The 19298-nt window shown below is 40.4% G+C and overlaps 1 protein-coding gene across 1 annotated transcript in view; it reads left to right on the top strand.

Moving 5' to 3' along the window:
- cntln (centlein, centrosomal protein) overlaps nt 1–19298 on the top strand; it is a 122107-nt gene that overhangs the window by 29026 nt on the left and 73783 nt on the right. The window contains exons 9-12 of the mRNA XM_088302843.1: nt 63–164; nt 3174–3293; nt 11614–11735; nt 18358–18474. Of these exons, the coding sequence (XP_088158969.1) occupies nt 63–164; nt 3174–3293; nt 11614–11735; nt 18358–18474 (461 nt within the window). The remainder of the gene's footprint in view (nt 1–62; nt 165–3173; nt 3294–11613; nt 11736–18357; nt 18475–19298) is intronic.

The raw sequence follows: 19298 nt of genomic DNA, 5'->3' as shown, positions 1-19298 counted from the left end.
CTTGTTGTTATGACTCACATTCTCTTCCAAACACTCATCCCTACTCCTTATGTTCCTTACAGGCACTTGTACCTGAGCAGACGCTTGCTTCATCTCGGAGTCTTCATTGTGAGCATTCAGACGCTAAAGCCCTTCACTACATCTCTCCTGTCAGGAGGCAGCAGGTGGGTCAACGTCTACACAAATTTCTCTTTTAGCCAGTTAGAGCGGCGCGTGTGTGAGGAGCTTACATGGCCGCACTTCCCGAAAATTACCGCGCTCGCGTCAGATCAAAGCCACAGAAGTGACACGAAGGCAGTGGTGTGTTGAGAGCCATGTGATTCATTAGACCTTTCCTCTGCCAACATTTTTGTCCTGAAAACACACGTACACACGCACACCTCCTTCTGTGATCAGGCCCGGCGTGTGCTGCTGGTTTCACGCATGCCTTGGGCCCAGGCACTGGTTGATTTACCGCTTCAGCGGGACATTATGAACACCAAGACAAGCTTTTGATCTTCTCGCGATTCATACTCTTTAAGTTTGGCAGGTTTCTAGATGGCCTCACTCGCACAAGTAAAGCTGGCCTGAAGAGACGTTGTTTGATTTCTACCACTGTCCTCATTAAAGCTTCAGCGGGAGGGGGCCCTCTGTTCTTCTTCTTTATACATGTAATGCAATTATTTTGCACGAAATACTTTAATAGTATTGATGCCATTCAGCGTGCTTTCCTAGGTGCGGACTTGCTTGCTTGCCTCAGGACACACTCGCACTCGCACATTAGAGAACATGGTTGTTTATGTCTAATTATCATTAAGTTGTTGATTTATATCCTGTCTGCTCGGACACAACAGGGACTGCGATCCAATGTTGACAATGTTTTGAGATGAATAATGGCATGTGTGTGATATTCATCCATACAATTGAATCAAAGTCCACGCCTTCAGGTTTCTTGAAGCTTTCTTGGCATTGTTATTGATGTAGACGATTTTTTTGGAGGTACCTTTTGTTTTACAGACATAAGAGATTGTCTTGCTTATCAAATTCAAATGATTTGATTTGACCCGAGAGTCGATTAATTGTATTGTAAAACACACTTCAAATGAATGTAGTATGAAATTGTTGCATTTGTATTGAAAAGTTGAGGTTTGAGGTGATAATCACGGGTTTCCTTCAAAGACCACCTGGCTTGCACTTTCTGAAACTATCTTTGTATCTTTGTCTACAGTAGTCTTGTGTACAACATTTGGGTTCTTTGTGCAACTTGAACAAAGTTGTGCTTTAAGTGCTCCAGATTCACACGAGACATGCTGCCGAAATCATAAATAAGCCCATTGATAACGGTGACCTCTCTCTCTGAGAGATGTGGAGGAAAGGTGAAGGGAAGGTGAGATGATGTCTATGAAATGTTTCTTCATGGGGCCCCGACAACAGCCGGTTTTTTATACCCACTCAGAATAGAGGCTGTGCTTAAATGGTGTTTTGACAACTTGCTCTCCTCAGCATCCTGAGTGTGTGTGTGCGCGTTTGTGCTTCCATGTTTGCAGAGACATTAGCAGGTGCAATGCGCAGGTCAGGTCGTGGCCGCCAACCAGCTGCATGACTGATGTAGACCATGGCAGCCTCTCTGCTTTTTCATCTTCTTATTCTCTCCAGAATGCCTTGGCCCTTTTTCTGTGCCAAAAATATCTGGACAAGAATCAGAGAGAAAATCCCTTTTTCAGAAAAATCCCCATTTTATTTTAGTACGTACATATATCATCACGACCGTACGTGACACCTTGCCCTATATGGTGTACGTAACATAAACTTGTTACTGTAAAATACCACTAGTGCAATATTCTCTCACTATCCAGAGATGCAGCAACCACTTGCTCCGAAACAGGTGGAATCTGAACAATCAAGTGATTGCCCAATCCGTTCTAATTTCCGAGGATAGTCTCACCCCTTCCTTAAAGTTTTTACCATCCTGAAAACCGTGAGTTTGACTATCAGTGCTTATTATCCTCCTACAATGTTTTATGATAGCACACATTGTGAATAATATTAATTTTAACGTCATCATTGGCCTCTTTTGGTTGATCTGGGATTCCCCTCGTGGCCACTGGGTTTCGCCCCACGACGTCCGCGCGGGGTCAGGCCAATTGGCAAGCCTCGCATCAAGAATATGCAGATCAATCTGCTAATTAGTTGTGCGCAGCCATTACGGCTGAGTTAAAGCACGCATGGTTGGCACCCGAGCAGACACCACGGCGGAATGAAGCGCACCAGGTCACCGGAGTCAGCCGTGGTCGTCGCGCACATTCCCACACACATACGCCTCCGGAGTGTGTTTGAATACGCAAGTAAAGACGAACAACTGCGGCGTTTGGTTCAGAAACGGCCATCAGAACTCGAATTAATGATCTGCCATCTTTATCTAACAGTCTTCCTCTTTGCACTTCACACCCACTCCAGCTCAAGGACTGCTGTGCGTTTAGGCGCCCTGCATTTTTTAGCCCGCCATCTGGTCAGGCCTCCTGGGCTCCACAGGGCGCCTCCCATCGTCTCCTATTCATATTCCACTAGCATATTGTTCTCACTGTTTTTTTTCTCTTCTTCTCCACAGCACTTCTTTATTTATTTTTTTATTATCATGTTAGAGGCGAAGCTGGCGAGCAAACGGCACCCCCCGACTACTCGCCCCGCTCCCCGCTAATCGGTTGTCCTATCAAGTGTAACCTGGAGGCCCCAAGTAGAGCAATTAGAGCGACCTCCCTGCCCACCTCTTGTAATGAAGCCCAGCACATTCTGGAATCTATAGCCCCTTTAGTCTTCCCTAATGGGACATCATTATTGTCAAAGAAACAATGTAAATGGAAATGAACATACTCATTAGCCAGTCGCAGAGAGAAACCTTTGCCGTTCTTTCACACACGCACACAAGCTGAACTTTCTCCCTTCAGCTGATGCAGCCTGCTGCCCCAGCATGCTTTTATTCCTTTGGTAGCCCGTTTGTTTTTGTGAGCATCTGTGTGTACCAAAGTCAGCAATGCGTGTTTTTTTTTTTTTTTTGTCAAGGTGAGGAGGGAACGGGATTGTTCACCCTTTTTTCTGTTAGCATTCACTCAGTAGCTAGAGTACAGATGTTAATTGTTGCATTGTTACGCGATTATGCTCTCAAGCCAGCGCCTCTCTCGGCTTACGTCTCCCAGGGTGCATCTGTGCGGCGTTCCCGGTCTCTGTCCCCAGCTGGCAGTGCAGAACTTCATCATGGAGGAAGAAGAGGAGCACAAGAAAGAATTCAAGACCTTGAGGACTTGCTCCAGTTAAAGGTGAAGTAGCTCATGTAGACGAAAACATTTTCTGTACAGTAGGTCAAGTTTTTCTTGAGACCTCTACACCAATTTACATTGCATAACTGACATTAAAAAGTGATGAGGTCATTGGTAGACAGCGGTCTGATCACTAAATACCACGCAGAATGCGTCGTCTACTGTTTGAATATTGTGCCCTATCATCTTTGGGTTTTTCCAAAGCTCTCACATCAAAGAGCCAGAAAATGTTGTCTACTGTGGCGCGCGGTTGTGTGCTTTCTGTTTGCAGTTGCTCTCCACGTGCTTGAGCACATAAACTATTGTTTATTGTGTGGCAAATGCCTGAACGATTTTAGGAACAAATTGTGTTGCTATTTTACTGACAGATATTGCGATCTCAATTTGATTTGAAATTTTCTTCACAATGTACACATTTACAAACAAAACAGTAAATGCCCAAAAAAAGAAAAAAAAGAAAAAGCTATGACTGTGCTCATTCCTAGGACACTAAAGAGGTTTTGTGGACGTTGCAGTTCCTTCTCAAGTTTTTAAAAATTACTTACCGTCAAGTATAATTATGTATTTGTGTAATTGTGTTTATGAAAATGCGTTTTTTTTTTTAACTGTCAAAATATTTTACATTTCATACTAATGTACATGTTTTTGTACATAAATGTCAGATGTCAATAAAATCATTGTCCCTTATCAAAGATAAAAATATTCAAATATTGAACCTCTTGGTCATGATGACGTCAGCCGTTTATGTCTTCCGGTCTGAGAGCGTCTGCTAAATTTCTAATCCTAAACACTTCATTTTGGGTCTTTTCCAACTCTGTATTTCACTTTAGCAATTAGCACACTTTGCGACTCCTCGTTCACCTCGTTGGTTGACACGTTACTTGTTAGTGGGGTTGTTTATTTGGCATCACGGAGGAGATGATTCGCCTCACGCAGCTCGTTGCTGCTGCAGTGCAGACTTGCCTATCGTACAAATACAGTCTGTACGACTGCTGCAGCGCAAGATAGCTTGACCCCTAGCATTCAAGCAGCGGTGAAATAAATTCGGTACTAAGTCCACTTTTTTTTTTTTTTTTAAACAATATCACGCTGTTTAGTGTGACCGAATTCGTGAGTGTGGGGCACATGAGCCCTAAAAAAAAAAAAAATGCTTCCAGGCTCATCAGTGGCATTGTCACAATCATCACATTCACTTACACTTTCTTTTCCACTGACCTGTTCTGACGTCCTAATCGACTCTAACATGTATGGTTTGATAACACCCGCTTCTGTCCTCTCATATCCGTCAAAATCCTCTTCTTCCGATTCCAAAACATCGCTTGCCATTAAAATTATTGTGTTGTGTAGCGCATGGAAAGTGGACAATATCTATAGCGAGGTGTTAACTACACCCAGGATGCCTCAAGCTTCCAGTAAATTCAGTAATTAAAAACCAATTTTTTAATCAAACTGTGGATGACTCCTTGCAGGAACTGATGTGTATGGATTACAAAACAAATTACCAATGAGAATATGAATTTTGACAGACTCTGAAAAATCTTTGGCACCTGACCTGGAATATGATGCAAAATGGCAAAAATTCTAATTAAATCTCATGAGACTTCAGTTCCTTTATTGCACTATGGAGTTTTTCTTTTTATTTGGCTTTTTTGCACATCACCTCAAATAGGGCACTTCTGATCGCTTGGTAGAAAGTGCTTGACTACTATGGAAACTACATACAAATATCTGTGCTGGCTCCTAACCAAGTCCTTTGTAAACTGCCTAGTTCTGTAAATGGGGAGAATCAATGTGGTAAATACAAAAGTTGCTGTATAGCAGCAAAGACAAAGGCAACCAATTCACTATCTACAAATTAAATTAATTACATTTAAGTTACATGATAATAGATATCCTTGAAACATTTTTTTGTTACCTTCCAAGTACAAGGACTATAGTGGGGGAAAAAAAAAAGAGAAGAACTGGGACAAATACTGCACGAGGAGAATTTTAGTAAGTGAAATAGAGTAAGGATAGGGTTGCGATATATTGTAATATATAATTGGAAGAATGAGTGAAGGTGGAATCTATTATTATTATTATTATTATTATTATTTTCTTTGCTAGCATTTTAATTTGTATGTTTGTTTAATCTCTGTTCAGCCTTGTATGTTGTATATCAATTATGAAAAATAAACAACAACCCATTCTGCTGCAATTGTGTTACGTTGGCAACACTGACGTGCCAGAGGAAACATTTGCATGAGGGAGAATTGATTAATGAAAGACGAAAATATTTACTGCAATGTCAGCTGTGTTTAGTCTTAATGGGAAGTGAATTACCGTCCATGTTTGTGCTGTAACAACACTGTCTTCAAAGTTTTGACATACACCGCCGCTTGTACAAGTACAAAATGTTGAAAAAGTCAACAAGAATCACTCTTCACTTCCGTAAGCGCTAATGGCATGCACCACCAAAGAGCATTTATTTTCTCTATTCTAATATTTGAGGTTTCTCTATTCTCGTTTTTATTTAGTATTCTTTTAACAGTCGTTATGACTACCCCTCAAAAAGATGTGTCAATGCCCATTTTCCGAAAGTGGCTTTGACATTTGTAAAGTTCAATGACGTATAGCGTGCTCAGGTGCAAACCCTCGGACGAGAGAGAGTGTGGCCGGTGGCTCACTTCCTGTATGTTTGATTACAGCTATCAGCCGCTGTAAGGTGTGAATCTCTGCAGCTCGGTAACTGTCACCGTCTCAAAGGGTTCAATTGCGATTCCGAGGTGACCTTCTCGAGCAAAAGTGTTGTCAACACATTAGTGCTCAGTGTGTGTAGGCAGTGAAGTAGCTTGAGGGAGAAATGTCTCTCGTCAAAAGTGAAAACAATCAGCTTTATTGGTCAATCCGCCCCCACTTTTTCCTTAGTCCCACTCCTTATGATCTTCTTCACTTACAATTTAACTTTACCGTTGTTTTAAGAATGTGGCTTTGATTCTCTCGGGGCTTCTTTTTTACAGTTTTCTCACAATTTTGCTCTACTTTCTAGGTGGAATGTAATTCTTTTGGGTGACTAAATTTATACTTCAGTCTCGGTTAAGGGCTCTAAAGCTATTTGAATTATGTACAGTGAAAACTTGAAGGCGAAGTCCCCAGAAATTGTAACATTTTTAATTTGCCTAACATTTCCTTTAAAGTGTCAGAAATCATTAATGGATGAATTGTGAATCATTTTTTCTATTAGCTTTTCGAACGTGAGAGGCTAAAAATAACGTTCTTCAGAAGTAAGCAGTCATTTCGTACAAACACTTGTTAAATTGTTTTATTTTATCTTTTGCTGATTTTCTTTTTACACTCCTTTTATATTTTGGTATTGAGATGCATCAGATCGTAGATCTTTGTCAACTCAAGGGAAATATTTTTTTTATGAAATCTTCCGTGTGCCTCCATTGGTCTAAACATGGTTTTCTGATTGAACTCAGCCAATTAAGCCATCCATTTTAGAGGAGCTGCTTTTTTGGCTGTATAATACAATATAATCCGTACTACCTTTGGCGAAAATGCACAGCAAGATTCTATATAAGGTCAGACAATTTTAGGATATAAATTAAAACTTGAACGTTATTACTTATTACTTATAACATTCTGGAATCAAACCCTCCGCCTCTAAACTGTGAGGCGGACGTGCTAACCAGTCATTCATCGTGTTGCCTAAAATAATAATAATAATAATAAGAGTAATAACAATAATAATAATAATAATAATAATGTCCACCTCTAATTCGCATCTTGTCACTTTGAAGCTGGTTTGGTCCCAATCAACCACAAAAGACGAAAGACGAGGGATTACTGTGTTGTCCACTGCTGTCGATTGAAATTGAGTTCAAACTGCCCTCTGGCTCACATTGCGAACGTCACAAGACCAAACACACACAGCAGGTCAACCATGACATCCGCAATGCGAGCCCGAAGGCAGGTTGATTTACATTTCAGTAGACAGCAGAAAGCGGTGTATGAGGACAATATGTAATTGATTGTATACAAATAGTTGGGTTTCTGGATTGCTTGCCCACCTTTCAAGTGTGACGTTAAACAATCAAGTAATATTTGTCTCAGCTGTCTGAAAATATGTTTGTGAGTGAGCCATTCTGAGTTTGTCAAAGTATCCCCCCAGTTGTCTAATTTATACATTACAGCCCCCAAACCGTCCTCCACCCGCATGAAAATCTGCCACTTTTGGTCACCGGACAATTTTAACTGGCAACCAACTGTCACTGTAATTGTGTTCAACCTTCGAGGTTCCACTTTACATTGTTCAAAGCGTGACACATTTTTCTGAAAAAAAAAAAAAAAAATGTATTTTACATAGATGGAGCGTAATTTAGTTTAATTTTATCGCTTTAGTTAACCTAAGACATTCCCTGCAGCGGTTCTTCGCTTCACCTCTCTTTATCCTTCCCGTCTTTTGGGTTGACCGGCAAGCAAGTGATTAAGCAGAGGTCATCTCCCTTTAGAACACAATCCCGAAAACGTATTAGGAATCATTTTCCTGTCAGATCTGAAGTGTCTGACTTAATATCACTGGCAGGCACCAAGGCGGACAGTGATGCTCGGCATGGATTCAGACGACACGCATGACTGTCTTAGTTAATGGTGCCATTTACGTATCTGCCGCTTGAGGAGCGTTTCGTGAAGGAATGCACAGCGGGGGGAAAAACTGACAACTCAAATGTGACTGCATTTATTAATGGTTTGAGTGCGTATTGGCACGTGGTACATGTATAAATATGTTATTCGTTTTATTGTTCATCGCTTTATTTATTTCGTAATTGTTAAGGAAATAAAAGAACATTTTGAGATGACGCATTATTTTGGAATAATCTACATGTCGACACATCTTGCGTTCCAGATAATCGAAACAATTTTTTCCAATTTGATTAAAAAAAATAAATAAATAAAAGAAAAAGAAAAAATAATGTCCTCACCGCTTGTCTTCCTTGGAAACACATACTCACTTAGACCTAACCAGGCTTATTATGGTTTTGGATTTTTCATTTTAGTTTAGTTTTCATTTAGTTTTGATTTAATTTCTAATTCAGTTAGTTTTAATTATTTTTTAGAATGGATTTGTTACTTTTATTAGTTTCAGTTTTTTTGTTTAATGCTTGGTTTTAGTTTAGTTAATATTAGTTTGTTTTTGTATGTGATGTATTTGTCAGGTGTGTTTTTTTTATTATTAAAGGTAACAAGTATTGTGCATTGAAAACTCAAAAACGATAACAATTGAAAATGTGTGAAGACTTCTTAAATCCTTCCACTGACTGAGAGAGAGAGAAAGAGAGAGAGACAGACAGACAGAGAGGGAGAGGGAGGGAGGTGGAGAGAGAGAGGGAGAGGACGAGAGAGAGAGAGAGAGGTATGCCGCATGAGACCTGTCTCCATTTATCGTTCGTTTTAGTTTTGTGAGCAGACAATGTCGTTTTAGTTAGTTATTGTTTTTCCCCCAAACATTCTGGTTTTTATTTTTTTTTAATTGTTTTTTTTTATTTTACTTTTCATTATTTTGTTCGTTTCCGTTTACGATAATAACCTTAGACTTAACTGACGTAAATCCCTCAAAATCTCTAAATTGTAAGTGTCTAATAATGTTCTATTAATTGAACAGTAGTCCTTAATCATTTACAGGTGAGATAAAAAGGCTGCATAAATTCCTGTAATCACTGTTGTTGAAGTAAATGCCATTTTTCCCCACCATTAATGTGACCTATAACCTGTTCAAATCAATTGAAGAAAAAAGTAATAGAGTACATTTGGTTGCTTCGTTGTGCACCCCTCATTAAAATCGTATTAACGGTGATGTCCCAAAAAGTTTAACTGTTTGATCATGGTTTTCCTGTCATTGAAAACATTTTGAAGGCATATCTCTCTTTTCTGTCATATCTCCTCCAAAAACAAACAAACAAAAAAAAAAAAACACATTTAGAAAATTGGCAGGGGTGTGTAGACTTTTTGTATCCACTGTAGGAAAGCATCCGAGTCTGCCTATTGAGGTCCTCTGGCCTAGATCTCCTGTTAAGCAATGTGCCCTCTGTCAAATTGCCGTAAAGTGACCTTGCTTCCAGCGTCTTGCACTCTAGGCCGCATCTTCTAAACTTGCTCTTTCCAGCAGAGTGCCTTTCAAATTGGGATCGCCTGGCTGTGCCGTTGACATGTTGACCTTAGCAACTAACGGCGGCGGGCAGGCAAACAAACAGCAATGCTCATTGTCTTCACTTTCAAGCAAACAGTGGCTTGTTGCCGTGTAATTATTTTTCAGCTTGAGAACGTCCACCACATGGCTGCGTATTGATCTGTGGGCAAGGGGCTGTGGCCTGATAACCGAGTCGGGCCGCCCATGGGAAGTGCTATAAGAAGCCTGGGAATCCATGATGTGGCTAATGCCCTGCCACTTGTTCCATCCTCCTGTGCGAGTGTGCGTCACCCCCTCACCCCACCCCTACCCCCCCTTGGTCACTAGTTAGTAGCACCGCGCCGGGCCTGGACCCTTTCATTAGAGCCTTGTTTTTGAGAGGCTACGGGCTGCTTGAAGGGGCAGCGGATGTCTTGCAGATGTCCTCTGTGAATAATCCACGCTAGGGAAAATCCATACTTGTCATTGGCAGTCTCTGTTTGTGTGCGTGTGTGCACTTGCTGCCCGGCGCATGTTTGTGTGGGCTCTCTCTGTTCTCTTTGTCCTTGTTAATAATAACAGGGCTGAAGCTCGCATTTCCCTCTCTGCAGGGCAGCCGTGTCATATCAGCAGTAAACAAGCTCCTTCCCTTCAGAAAGACAACTCTCCCAAGCGCTGGCCACTCGAGCAGAAACCTACCCTCAGCCACCCCCCCCACTCCCGGCACCCCTCAAACCCACCACCCTCACCCACTCTTCCTTTCACTTTGCCTTTTGCGTCACTCGCTTTCTTCTCGTTCTAATTTCCCCGTTTTCACCAGATGCTGGTCTCTCCTTTCACTCGCAGCCTCCTGTTCATCCTGTCCGCCGAAAGTGTTTTCTTGCTCGCCCTCACTGTTAAGGTCAGAGCGGGAAGAGAGCCTCTCCTGACAAGAAAAATCCATATGTTGTCTTTTCTTACTCCTCTGTTTTGAAATCAGGTGTCCAATCTTGCGGTGTTTTAATAGCTGTCAACCATAGCGCTAACACAACCTACTGCGTGCTCTCCTGGTTTTAAGTACAGAAACGCTGACAAAGTCCAACATTGGAACTGGTTGACTTTCAAATTGTTCTGATTTAAAAGGGGGAAAAATGTGCATCATTTGTTCCGAGCTCCTGTTCAACCTATATTTTAGGAAAGATTTTAAATTTCATAACTCACAAATTTTATAGGACAAGTTAACCACTATATATTAAAGCGATATTATAAAGTAAAAAGTGCTGATGCCTGCGCCTTGTCATTTTGTATTTATTTATTTTTTTATGATACCGGAGAGCAGGGGTCTTCAATCCTTCCTCAAGGGCCACTGTCCTGCGTGGTTTCCCGTGATCATTTGAATCGGGTGTGTTCTAGTAGGGAGAGACACAGTCAGGACCTCCAGGGTCCGGCTTTGATAACCCCTGCAGTACAGAATGTGCCCTGCAGTTGACCAGTTGTAGGTGAACAAACACCTCTCGTGGAAAGCCAGCTAAACTAGGTTCCCGCTCACGCACAAATAATAGGGAAAAGAGCTTTTAAAAATCGAGATGGATGGATATTTTATTCATTGTATGCTCATATCTTGCTCTATGGTTATCACAACGCATTGCGCCTTTTCCATCACTGGTACATTGAGCTGAAGTCACACAACATTTTCTGAGTTCTCATATGAAGGTTTGAGGTCCAAGCTTTGTTTTAAGTCTTGAGGCATTCTTCACCCCAGATGAAGGTTGGTTTTGGTTTCTGGCTCCATTTTTGCTTGAGGTGTTAACACTGGAGTTTTGGAGGACTGGTGAATATATAGAAAAACATATTTAGGACGCATGGCCTGGAATACCTTCCCACAATCACTTTGATTAACATTTTAAATAATAGGTGTGTCCCAAGACTCTTATCCGCATTTCCCATGCACCGGCCGTTGTAATCTTGAAGCTGGTAAAGCCATGCCAGTCTTTCTAAGATTTTATTTGAGTTCCTTACCCCAAAATATTTTTGTTTGGGTTCCAAATCGTTTAATTCATAAAATTTATGCACAGGTTAATTTGCAGCCAGTTTCATGGTGCTGACAAATTTTCAATTCAGTCTATACATGGTATGTATGACGAAGAGAGCACATTTAGCTTTAACTTTTCAACAAATGCGTGTTTCTTACAGACTGAGGAGAATGAAGAACTGAGAAGGGCTCACAACAGACGACGTGAACGTCTTGTTTTAGTACAGAAGAACTACAAGGCCGTCAAAGACCAGCTAAAAGCGGTGGAGAAAGCAAATAACATGTGCGTATCGTTTCTTTACTTAAATGATGTATGTTGCGACAGTGGAGACACTGTGGCCGGCTGGTTAGCATGTCCGCCTCACACTTCAGAGGTGCGGGGTTCGATACCAGGCTCCGGCCTTCCTGTGTGGAGTTTACATGTTCTCCCCGTCCGTGCCTTTGTGGGTTTTTTCCGGGTACTCCGGTTTCCTCCCACATTCCAAAAACATGCATGTATGGAACACACTAAATTGCCTCTAGGTATGCGTGTGCCCGAGGATAGTTGTTCTTCTATGTGTGCCCTGCGATTGCCCAAAGACAGCTGGTAGAAGCTCCAGCACATGCGTGACCCTCGTGGGGAGAAGCGGTTCAGATAATGGATGGATGGATGGATGTTGCAAGTGTACGTGACCTGTACACTGACAGAGTCGACCAAATTCAAACACTCCCACGCTGATTCAGACCACAGTAAATGAAAAGGGTTGCTTGAAATTTGCAACATCATGTTAGATTTTTTTTTTTTTTTTTTCCTTAGCATTAAGTTACTGTTACACATTATTGTACCCACAAGTAATTCACTTACAGTCGCTACTAATTACTTCTTCTTAAATGTAATTAGTTACCAGCAATTGTAATTATTTAGTTGTTTTTTTTTCAAAAACATTTAAATATGTCAAATTATTTAAGAAAAAATTCACATGACCATAAGACAGCAAGAGCACAATTGTGCTTCATTTAACTTAATATATATTGGACATTAAATCACAACTGGTAGAGTGATTTTCCTGCTTTGAGGCCTAATTCAAGTAGTAAAACCTACCCAAGCAAACAAACAAACAAAAAAAGTCTAACACCACTTCTGGACAATTGGTTGTCATGTATTTATTTATTTTGATTTAACCTTTATTTACCAAAGTAAGGCAATTAAGAGCAGATTCTCTTTTGCAACACCGACCCGGCTGCAGATTTACTACATATGTCCAGTAAAAGATGTTTCATCTGGCTGCCGTTGAAAAGTGCATTTGTCCATGACATATAGTAATCTGTATGTGCATCAACATTCTTCCCTTTAATTTCCTTTAGGGGAAAGTGATGTCTTTACATTTACCTGATTTAAAGAAGGTCGCTGTCGCAATAGATTTAACAGGGCTTGCCATTCCACTCAATGTTCCTCGTTTTTGTTATTTCTTGTCCTCACAACTCACAACTTGTGACAACTCATTGTGCGTGCCTGTGCAACGACACTTGCCCAATTCAACATCTGATTGACTTACAATGAAATTTGACTCAACATCAGCCAATCATCTTCACTTCTGCCGTTGTCTCGTGCACCAAAAACAACAGGACTGGAAAAGAAATGCCTCGTGGTTTAGCAATCTTGCTGGTCTCCTGAAAACTCCTTCTATGAGTCAATAAAGAAAGTAACGTGCCACGTTTTTTGGGCATTAACTTTAATGGCATTATCATGATTGATAAAGCCATTAATTAGATTATGCATGACTGAGAAAGGCAACCATCATTAGTATCACCATTATTTCTAACACCGTTATTCTGTTCCTTGCTTATAACGTTGACATACAGTGGATATAAAAAGTCTACCACCCCCCCCCCCCTTCCGTTCAAATAATGCATTTTTGTGTTCAAAGAGAAGTCAATTAATTTTTTTTCTGTACAATATGTACAATGCACCCCCACTAGACTAAACATTGTATTCATATTTAATATTGAGTTTGTGGAATATGAAATAAGCAGCAAATTCCGCCCCTATTTATCCATCCCAGCGGCCGGACATTGTGCAGCTAAAGACTCAGCTTGCAAACATCACATGACCAAACGCAAAAAACAGGCGAGCCGTGATTGGTTGTTACCTGAGCTGTCATTTTAGGTCAAAAGAGACCAATGCGATTTCCATTTAAAAACCTTTTCCACCTGTAATGACAGGAAAAGCCTATTAGAACAGTTTAACACTATTCGGTGTTAATCAGAGATACATCAGGTGTGCTTACTCCCACTTAACATGAGTTTGAACATGATTGAGTAATTCTGAAGTCACATGCCCAGTTACAGTACGAGGTTGTGTAAACTTGTGCTAACAAATTTTCTCAGTTATTTTTTTATTCATAATTTTTTGGCAAGTTAAAGGTCACATTGATGAAATGCCTTTTTTGTATTTAAAAAAAAAAAAAAAAAGCCTTTTTACATCCAGATCTTGTGTCAAAAGCATCGCGACACGGCAACACACTGCTGCGCTTCACACATAATTCTTACAGTGAATGCCTCCTCTCCACACAGAGTTTGACAGGACCGTAGTGCCGTATTTTTGGAAAGGTGTGCACCAATTCCTCTATCCCTAGAAAAGCTCAGCATTTTCAGCCAGCTGAATTTGAGACATTTCGTGCCAAGCGCGTACTTCGGCTTCTCGCCTATCTCGCCGTTCATTAGGATGTGAGAGGCTGGAGGTGTCTACTCCTGCAGAGTGCAAGGTGTGGAGGAAAGAGAGAAGTCCACTTCCTGCTATCTTCGCCAGTAACCACAGGATTTTTTTTTTTTTTGCTTAACAAAGTGTCAAAATATTAATAAGCGGGTATTGTTATCTCCATTCATTCACTGAGGCTGTTTAAAAATGCATGTACCAGTGCACATGGGTGGCGGCTGAACAGGAGCTAAGTACGGACCCCCGTCAGCTGTTTTCTCCCCGGGTTAATTAAAGAAAACAGCAGTGCAACGTGAGCCCGTGAGAAAGTGCGGCGAGTGCGCTCTGCGCCCCGGCTCACGCCAGCTCAGCGCGCAGTGGCAAAGGCGGTGAGAACAAAGGGCGGGCGGCGGCAAATGTTTTTCACAATGTCATCAATGTCAATTGTATCACACGAATATTGGCATACTCTTGAAATGTGGATTACACTTGGTATACACTGCACAATTACTCAAATGTCAACTCGGGTGCATTTAATTGCTTGAACATTATTATTCGACTTAGAACCTTTTACTTATTGAAAATGAGATTTCATATTGCTTTAATTTCATGAATGCTAATGCTAAAAGCAATGCTAACTGGATAAGCTTTTCTTCCTTGATCTGTGCTGGAAAAAAAGTCTTAACATGGTGATTATCCCCTGCCTGTGAAAGCATAATCGGAGTTTGGGAAATATATTTCATTCACAGCTTCAACTAATACAAAGTTAGAGACAAAAGTCAGAAATGATTGTTAACAGTTTCCTTTATACACCGCCACCTTTCCATTCGTCATCAACTCAAAAGAGTGCTTGAAACTATTTTAATTCGTACATTTAAGAGGGGCCGCATTCGCCGTGTGACGAAGTCAGGCTGGGCAACTCGAATTGGTTCGTCACCCAGAATTTTTTTTAAATAAAGCCTATTCTAACACGGCTATGAGTGCGGAAGATTTACTTTAAAAAAGCTGTCTTAACATTGCCAACTTAGCAATTAGCAACTTTTACAAACACAGCCTTAACTATTTTTCAAAATACGCACAAGCAAGTCAACTACTCGGACTCATTTTCACGTTGTTTTCCTTTTGACAGTAGAGCTGAAGATAAGCAAAATCATGGAATCAGTCTTACTGAACATTGCTCAAGATATTGTCTTAATTTTTTGTTGCAAAAGTTGTGCTTTATCAACATCTAGGTAACTTGGTTACCAAGGTAACTGACCAAATCCCTTTTGTAATCAAAGAATAAGTTGATGATGGCCCAAAACTTTAGCTCAACACTGTGACTGATGTTTACCAACTAAGAAATTGTCCCGTTTTCAAGTTACCCGCTTGCCGTGTTACTGAGTGACATCCACCACCAATGAGAGAAGGCTCAGCCAATCACAAAGCTCGCATGAACTTTGTTGTCTCATTAGCATGCAGACAGCGTGCAAGCCCATCAGTCCCAGTGAAACCTCGCTGCCATTCAACATTACCGACATATTTTTACAAAACAGCATGGTCGAGAGTGGGGAAAAGCCTACTTCCTGTTTATATTAGAGATGGGAAAAAGTTTTTTAATCATACTGGGTGTGATGGGGGGTGCGCAAATAAAATTAAAGGTTATTAAAGCATCCGTACTCTGATCAAAGCTGCGCCCATAAACAGATTCCCCCTGAATCAGAGCAATTAGCCGTAGCGGCGTGGAAAAGTTCTCTTCGTTTCCCCCTGCTTAATAATGGAAACTAGGATACCGTAGGGGGGAAGCACTGAGGCCTGAAGACGATAGCTCTCTCATGGCTCCGTGTTCAACAGCTTTTAGGAGCACTCTAAACAAATTAAAATGTATAAAGCTTTACTGTGACTTAATAAAGCATCTTACACGTTTCTTTAGAACGTACCTAAATCTCACTCTGAGGGAATTGAAACTACAGTTAAGGTAGTGGAGGCGAAATTCATTGTGACTATAGAATAAGATGATTTGCTAAGTAGGCCCACACATGACAAAACGATGAATACAAAAAGTTCAAAGGATCCAAATTACTGGAAATTAAATGAAAACATTTTCCATTCCAAGGTATACACCAACTCTTCTAGCATTAGCATAGCATGTCAGCATCTACATGGCTAATAATGGCGGCTCTCCACCATCTTTGTGACCGTCTGCACCTCGAGTTGAGTCTTAAAGGTCCATGATTCTGCAACAGCTTTTTTCACAATCAGAAATGATGAAAATGGAAATTCCACGTTCAAGCTGTCGAACATCATAGAAACTTGAATAACTGTACATGCCTCGTATTTTTTGTTTTCCGATAACTGTCACACAACCATTAACACGGTGTAAAATATACGTTAGACTAACTTTATTGACTCCACGTTTAGTGAATGGCCAATCTGATGATGAATATTTTGAAAACCTTAGTTCATTTCAGTAGTTTGTTAAATAAAAAAATGAAATGCCATTTAATTGTAATCACCACACCTGCGGATATATTCTATAATTTTCTTTTATTTTTAAATAATTTGGATAAGTATTGTATACAGATAACAGAAAGCCTGAATTCCCCATCACCAGAAAAAGAGTATTCCATAAGAAATTATTTTGAATATAGGGATCATTCTTGGTTATAAGTGACTTATAATATCAGATACTGTAGCATAAAGACAAGCTTCTGTTATCTTCAGTTTCTTGTACTGGCATATAGCAAGCACCAAAAAAGTAACAATTAGGGTGGGATTGTTCAGCCATGGATTGTTGAGTGTGTTGCCCTCTTTTGGGGTCAGAGACAAACGTAGTACAAAGTGTCAATATTTTATATAGTACTGTATTTAACAATAGTATTTGCATCTTATGCATATCGCATCATGTACTTTTTTCTTTGAATATAAATGAAGCGTCATTGAGGAGCATGGGTATTGACTATTACAAATGACCATATTTATACCCAATTTGCATAAAATCATAACAGACATTGGCGAAAAGACTTTTCTTGTCTTGCAAGACAATTCAAATTTTGAGGCCCCAGTGTCCACTTCCAGCACTTGTCCTGCATCGATTCGGTGGGAAGGAGAAAGCCGAGTGCGTGTGTTTGTGGTCGGTGAGCTGCTTGCAAGGCCACAAAAGCCTGTTCTCCGTTTCAATCTGCAAATTCCTCCCTAAAAGCCATTTTAGTTTGTAAATGAAAGGCTAATTGGAATTGAATTCCTCAAGCAAAGACTGATTGTGTGTCAGTTCAGTGTTGGAGCCGGCTACTTTAGACGAAGCACAAAGTGTCATTAAGTATTTATAAGAGAGGTGCAGACATTTGAAGGCCCTTGTTTGAATGTGTGCACGCAAGACATTTACATTTTCAAGGTGCACTGGGAACGCTCCGCTGTTTGGGCGTGCAAAGGCAGCGCCCTGGGCTTTAACATATACATAGGTGGCACCGTGATTTGCCACTAAAATGTCAAAGTCAAGGCTGCTCATTTCAATGCGGCTAAACCGGGCAAGATAACGAAAACAGAATGCAACTAAGGGCCTCGTTACCCCTCGCGAATTGGCCAAAGGCGGCAAGGAAATGTGCGGTACCAAACATTATCCCCACAGTGTAATACTGGCTTTTCATATGTATAGCTCTGTGCTCCATCAACCTTACACAATGTATAATGCAACACATTAACAGGGCACTTTTCCATTACACCTTCAGGAAGTAAAAAGTAGACAATATGATACTTTCCCCTCACTTGCTGACTGCATAAAAGCTTTGAATATGATTTTATCAGCAATCTTGTCAGACTTACACTTTGTTGTAATTTTAAAAGAAAGACAAAATACAGGCAGAATTTTAAGGGAAATTTTAAAATTCCACTCCATGAAGAATTCATCCTGACAAGATATGGAGATGGATGCTGGTACTAATTCAAAGTCAAGTGAGGCAAGAGAAAGGTCAAATGGGATATTAGGGCACTTGTATGCCAATGTGTCTTGTGTATTTTATGAATGAAAAAAATTGAATATATTGGGTTTTTTTTTATTTGTTTTTTATAATGTATATTCGACTTTTTTATGCAAGTTGATGATTGCTTTTTAAGCGCTCTATGAATTATGTTGAGTATTTCAATCAACTTCTGTGTTCATTGGAATTAAATAAATCATAGTTTGCACTTTAAATTCCACGGGAGATCTATCCCCTAATCGATTGATTGCTTGAAAAGTGTCTTTATACTTCAGGCCACATGGAAGGATGCCACGCGCTGAGCCCTGGCAGCTAAGACAAGAGAACAGCGATGCCGTGTGGAACGAACTCGCCTACTTTAAAAACCTCACCCGGAAACTCACTCTTGAAAAGTAAGTCACTTTCTTAGTACTTGAGACACTTTTCTGTCTTCTCGGCACCACCGTGAGTATTCTGATGAACTTATTTATTTACTTTAAATTCACTACGACCTTCCCAACTTCACAGCATCCCCTCAGTCCGTCACATCATTACCCAACAGCGGGGGTCAGAGTAAAATCATTAGACTCTCCTCATTTGTTAAATTGGCCACCCAAATATTCACACGTGAAAAGCGCAGCGGATACAAATGACGTGGTCTCACCAAGGGTGTTTTCACACCTATAGTTCACATTATCCGGTACGAATCAGCTGATGAACCTTGTAAAATTGTGAATTTCTTTTTAAAGCGTGAAAAAAAAAAAAAAACTCCAAACAAACCAGAATGCATCACAACAAACCACAAAATTGCTCTTAGGTGTGTACAGCCAAACACACAGACGACTGAGTGAAATTGAAATTTTTTCCTCTCTTTTGACCGCACTTGGTAACATAAGATGTCTCTAAAATATTATCCTGAATCATTTTCTTGTGTATATTTTTTTGGGAGGAGGGAGTCATTCAAGTATTTACAATTGAACACTGCTCTATCTTTAGTTTGTGATGGACTTTTCAGCCTGTGTTCCATTTCCGTTGCATGAATAGAAGTCAGTCATAAATGGGAGTGTTTTCAGTCATGTTTTGCAAATGACACCGAATGGGAATTATTTGGACATTGTTGTTGGGAAAAAAAACACACACACACACACAACAAAGTGGGGTTTTACAAATAACCACCTGTTAAAAATAGAATGGCTTGTGATGAACATCAGCTTGCTGTTCACTTAAACAGGCCCAG

The sequence above is a fragment of the Idiotropiscis lumnitzeri genome, chromosome 8, assembly GCF_059441095.1.
Source record: "Idiotropiscis lumnitzeri isolate Australia: NSW breed Sydney's pygmy pipehorse chromosome 8, RoL_Ilum_1.0, whole genome shotgun sequence".
NCBI lineage: Eukaryota > Metazoa > Chordata > Actinopteri > Syngnathiformes > Syngnathidae > Idiotropiscis > Idiotropiscis lumnitzeri.
Note: the sequence above shows the minus strand (reverse complement) of the source record. Positions and strands in the feature narration are given on the sequence as shown.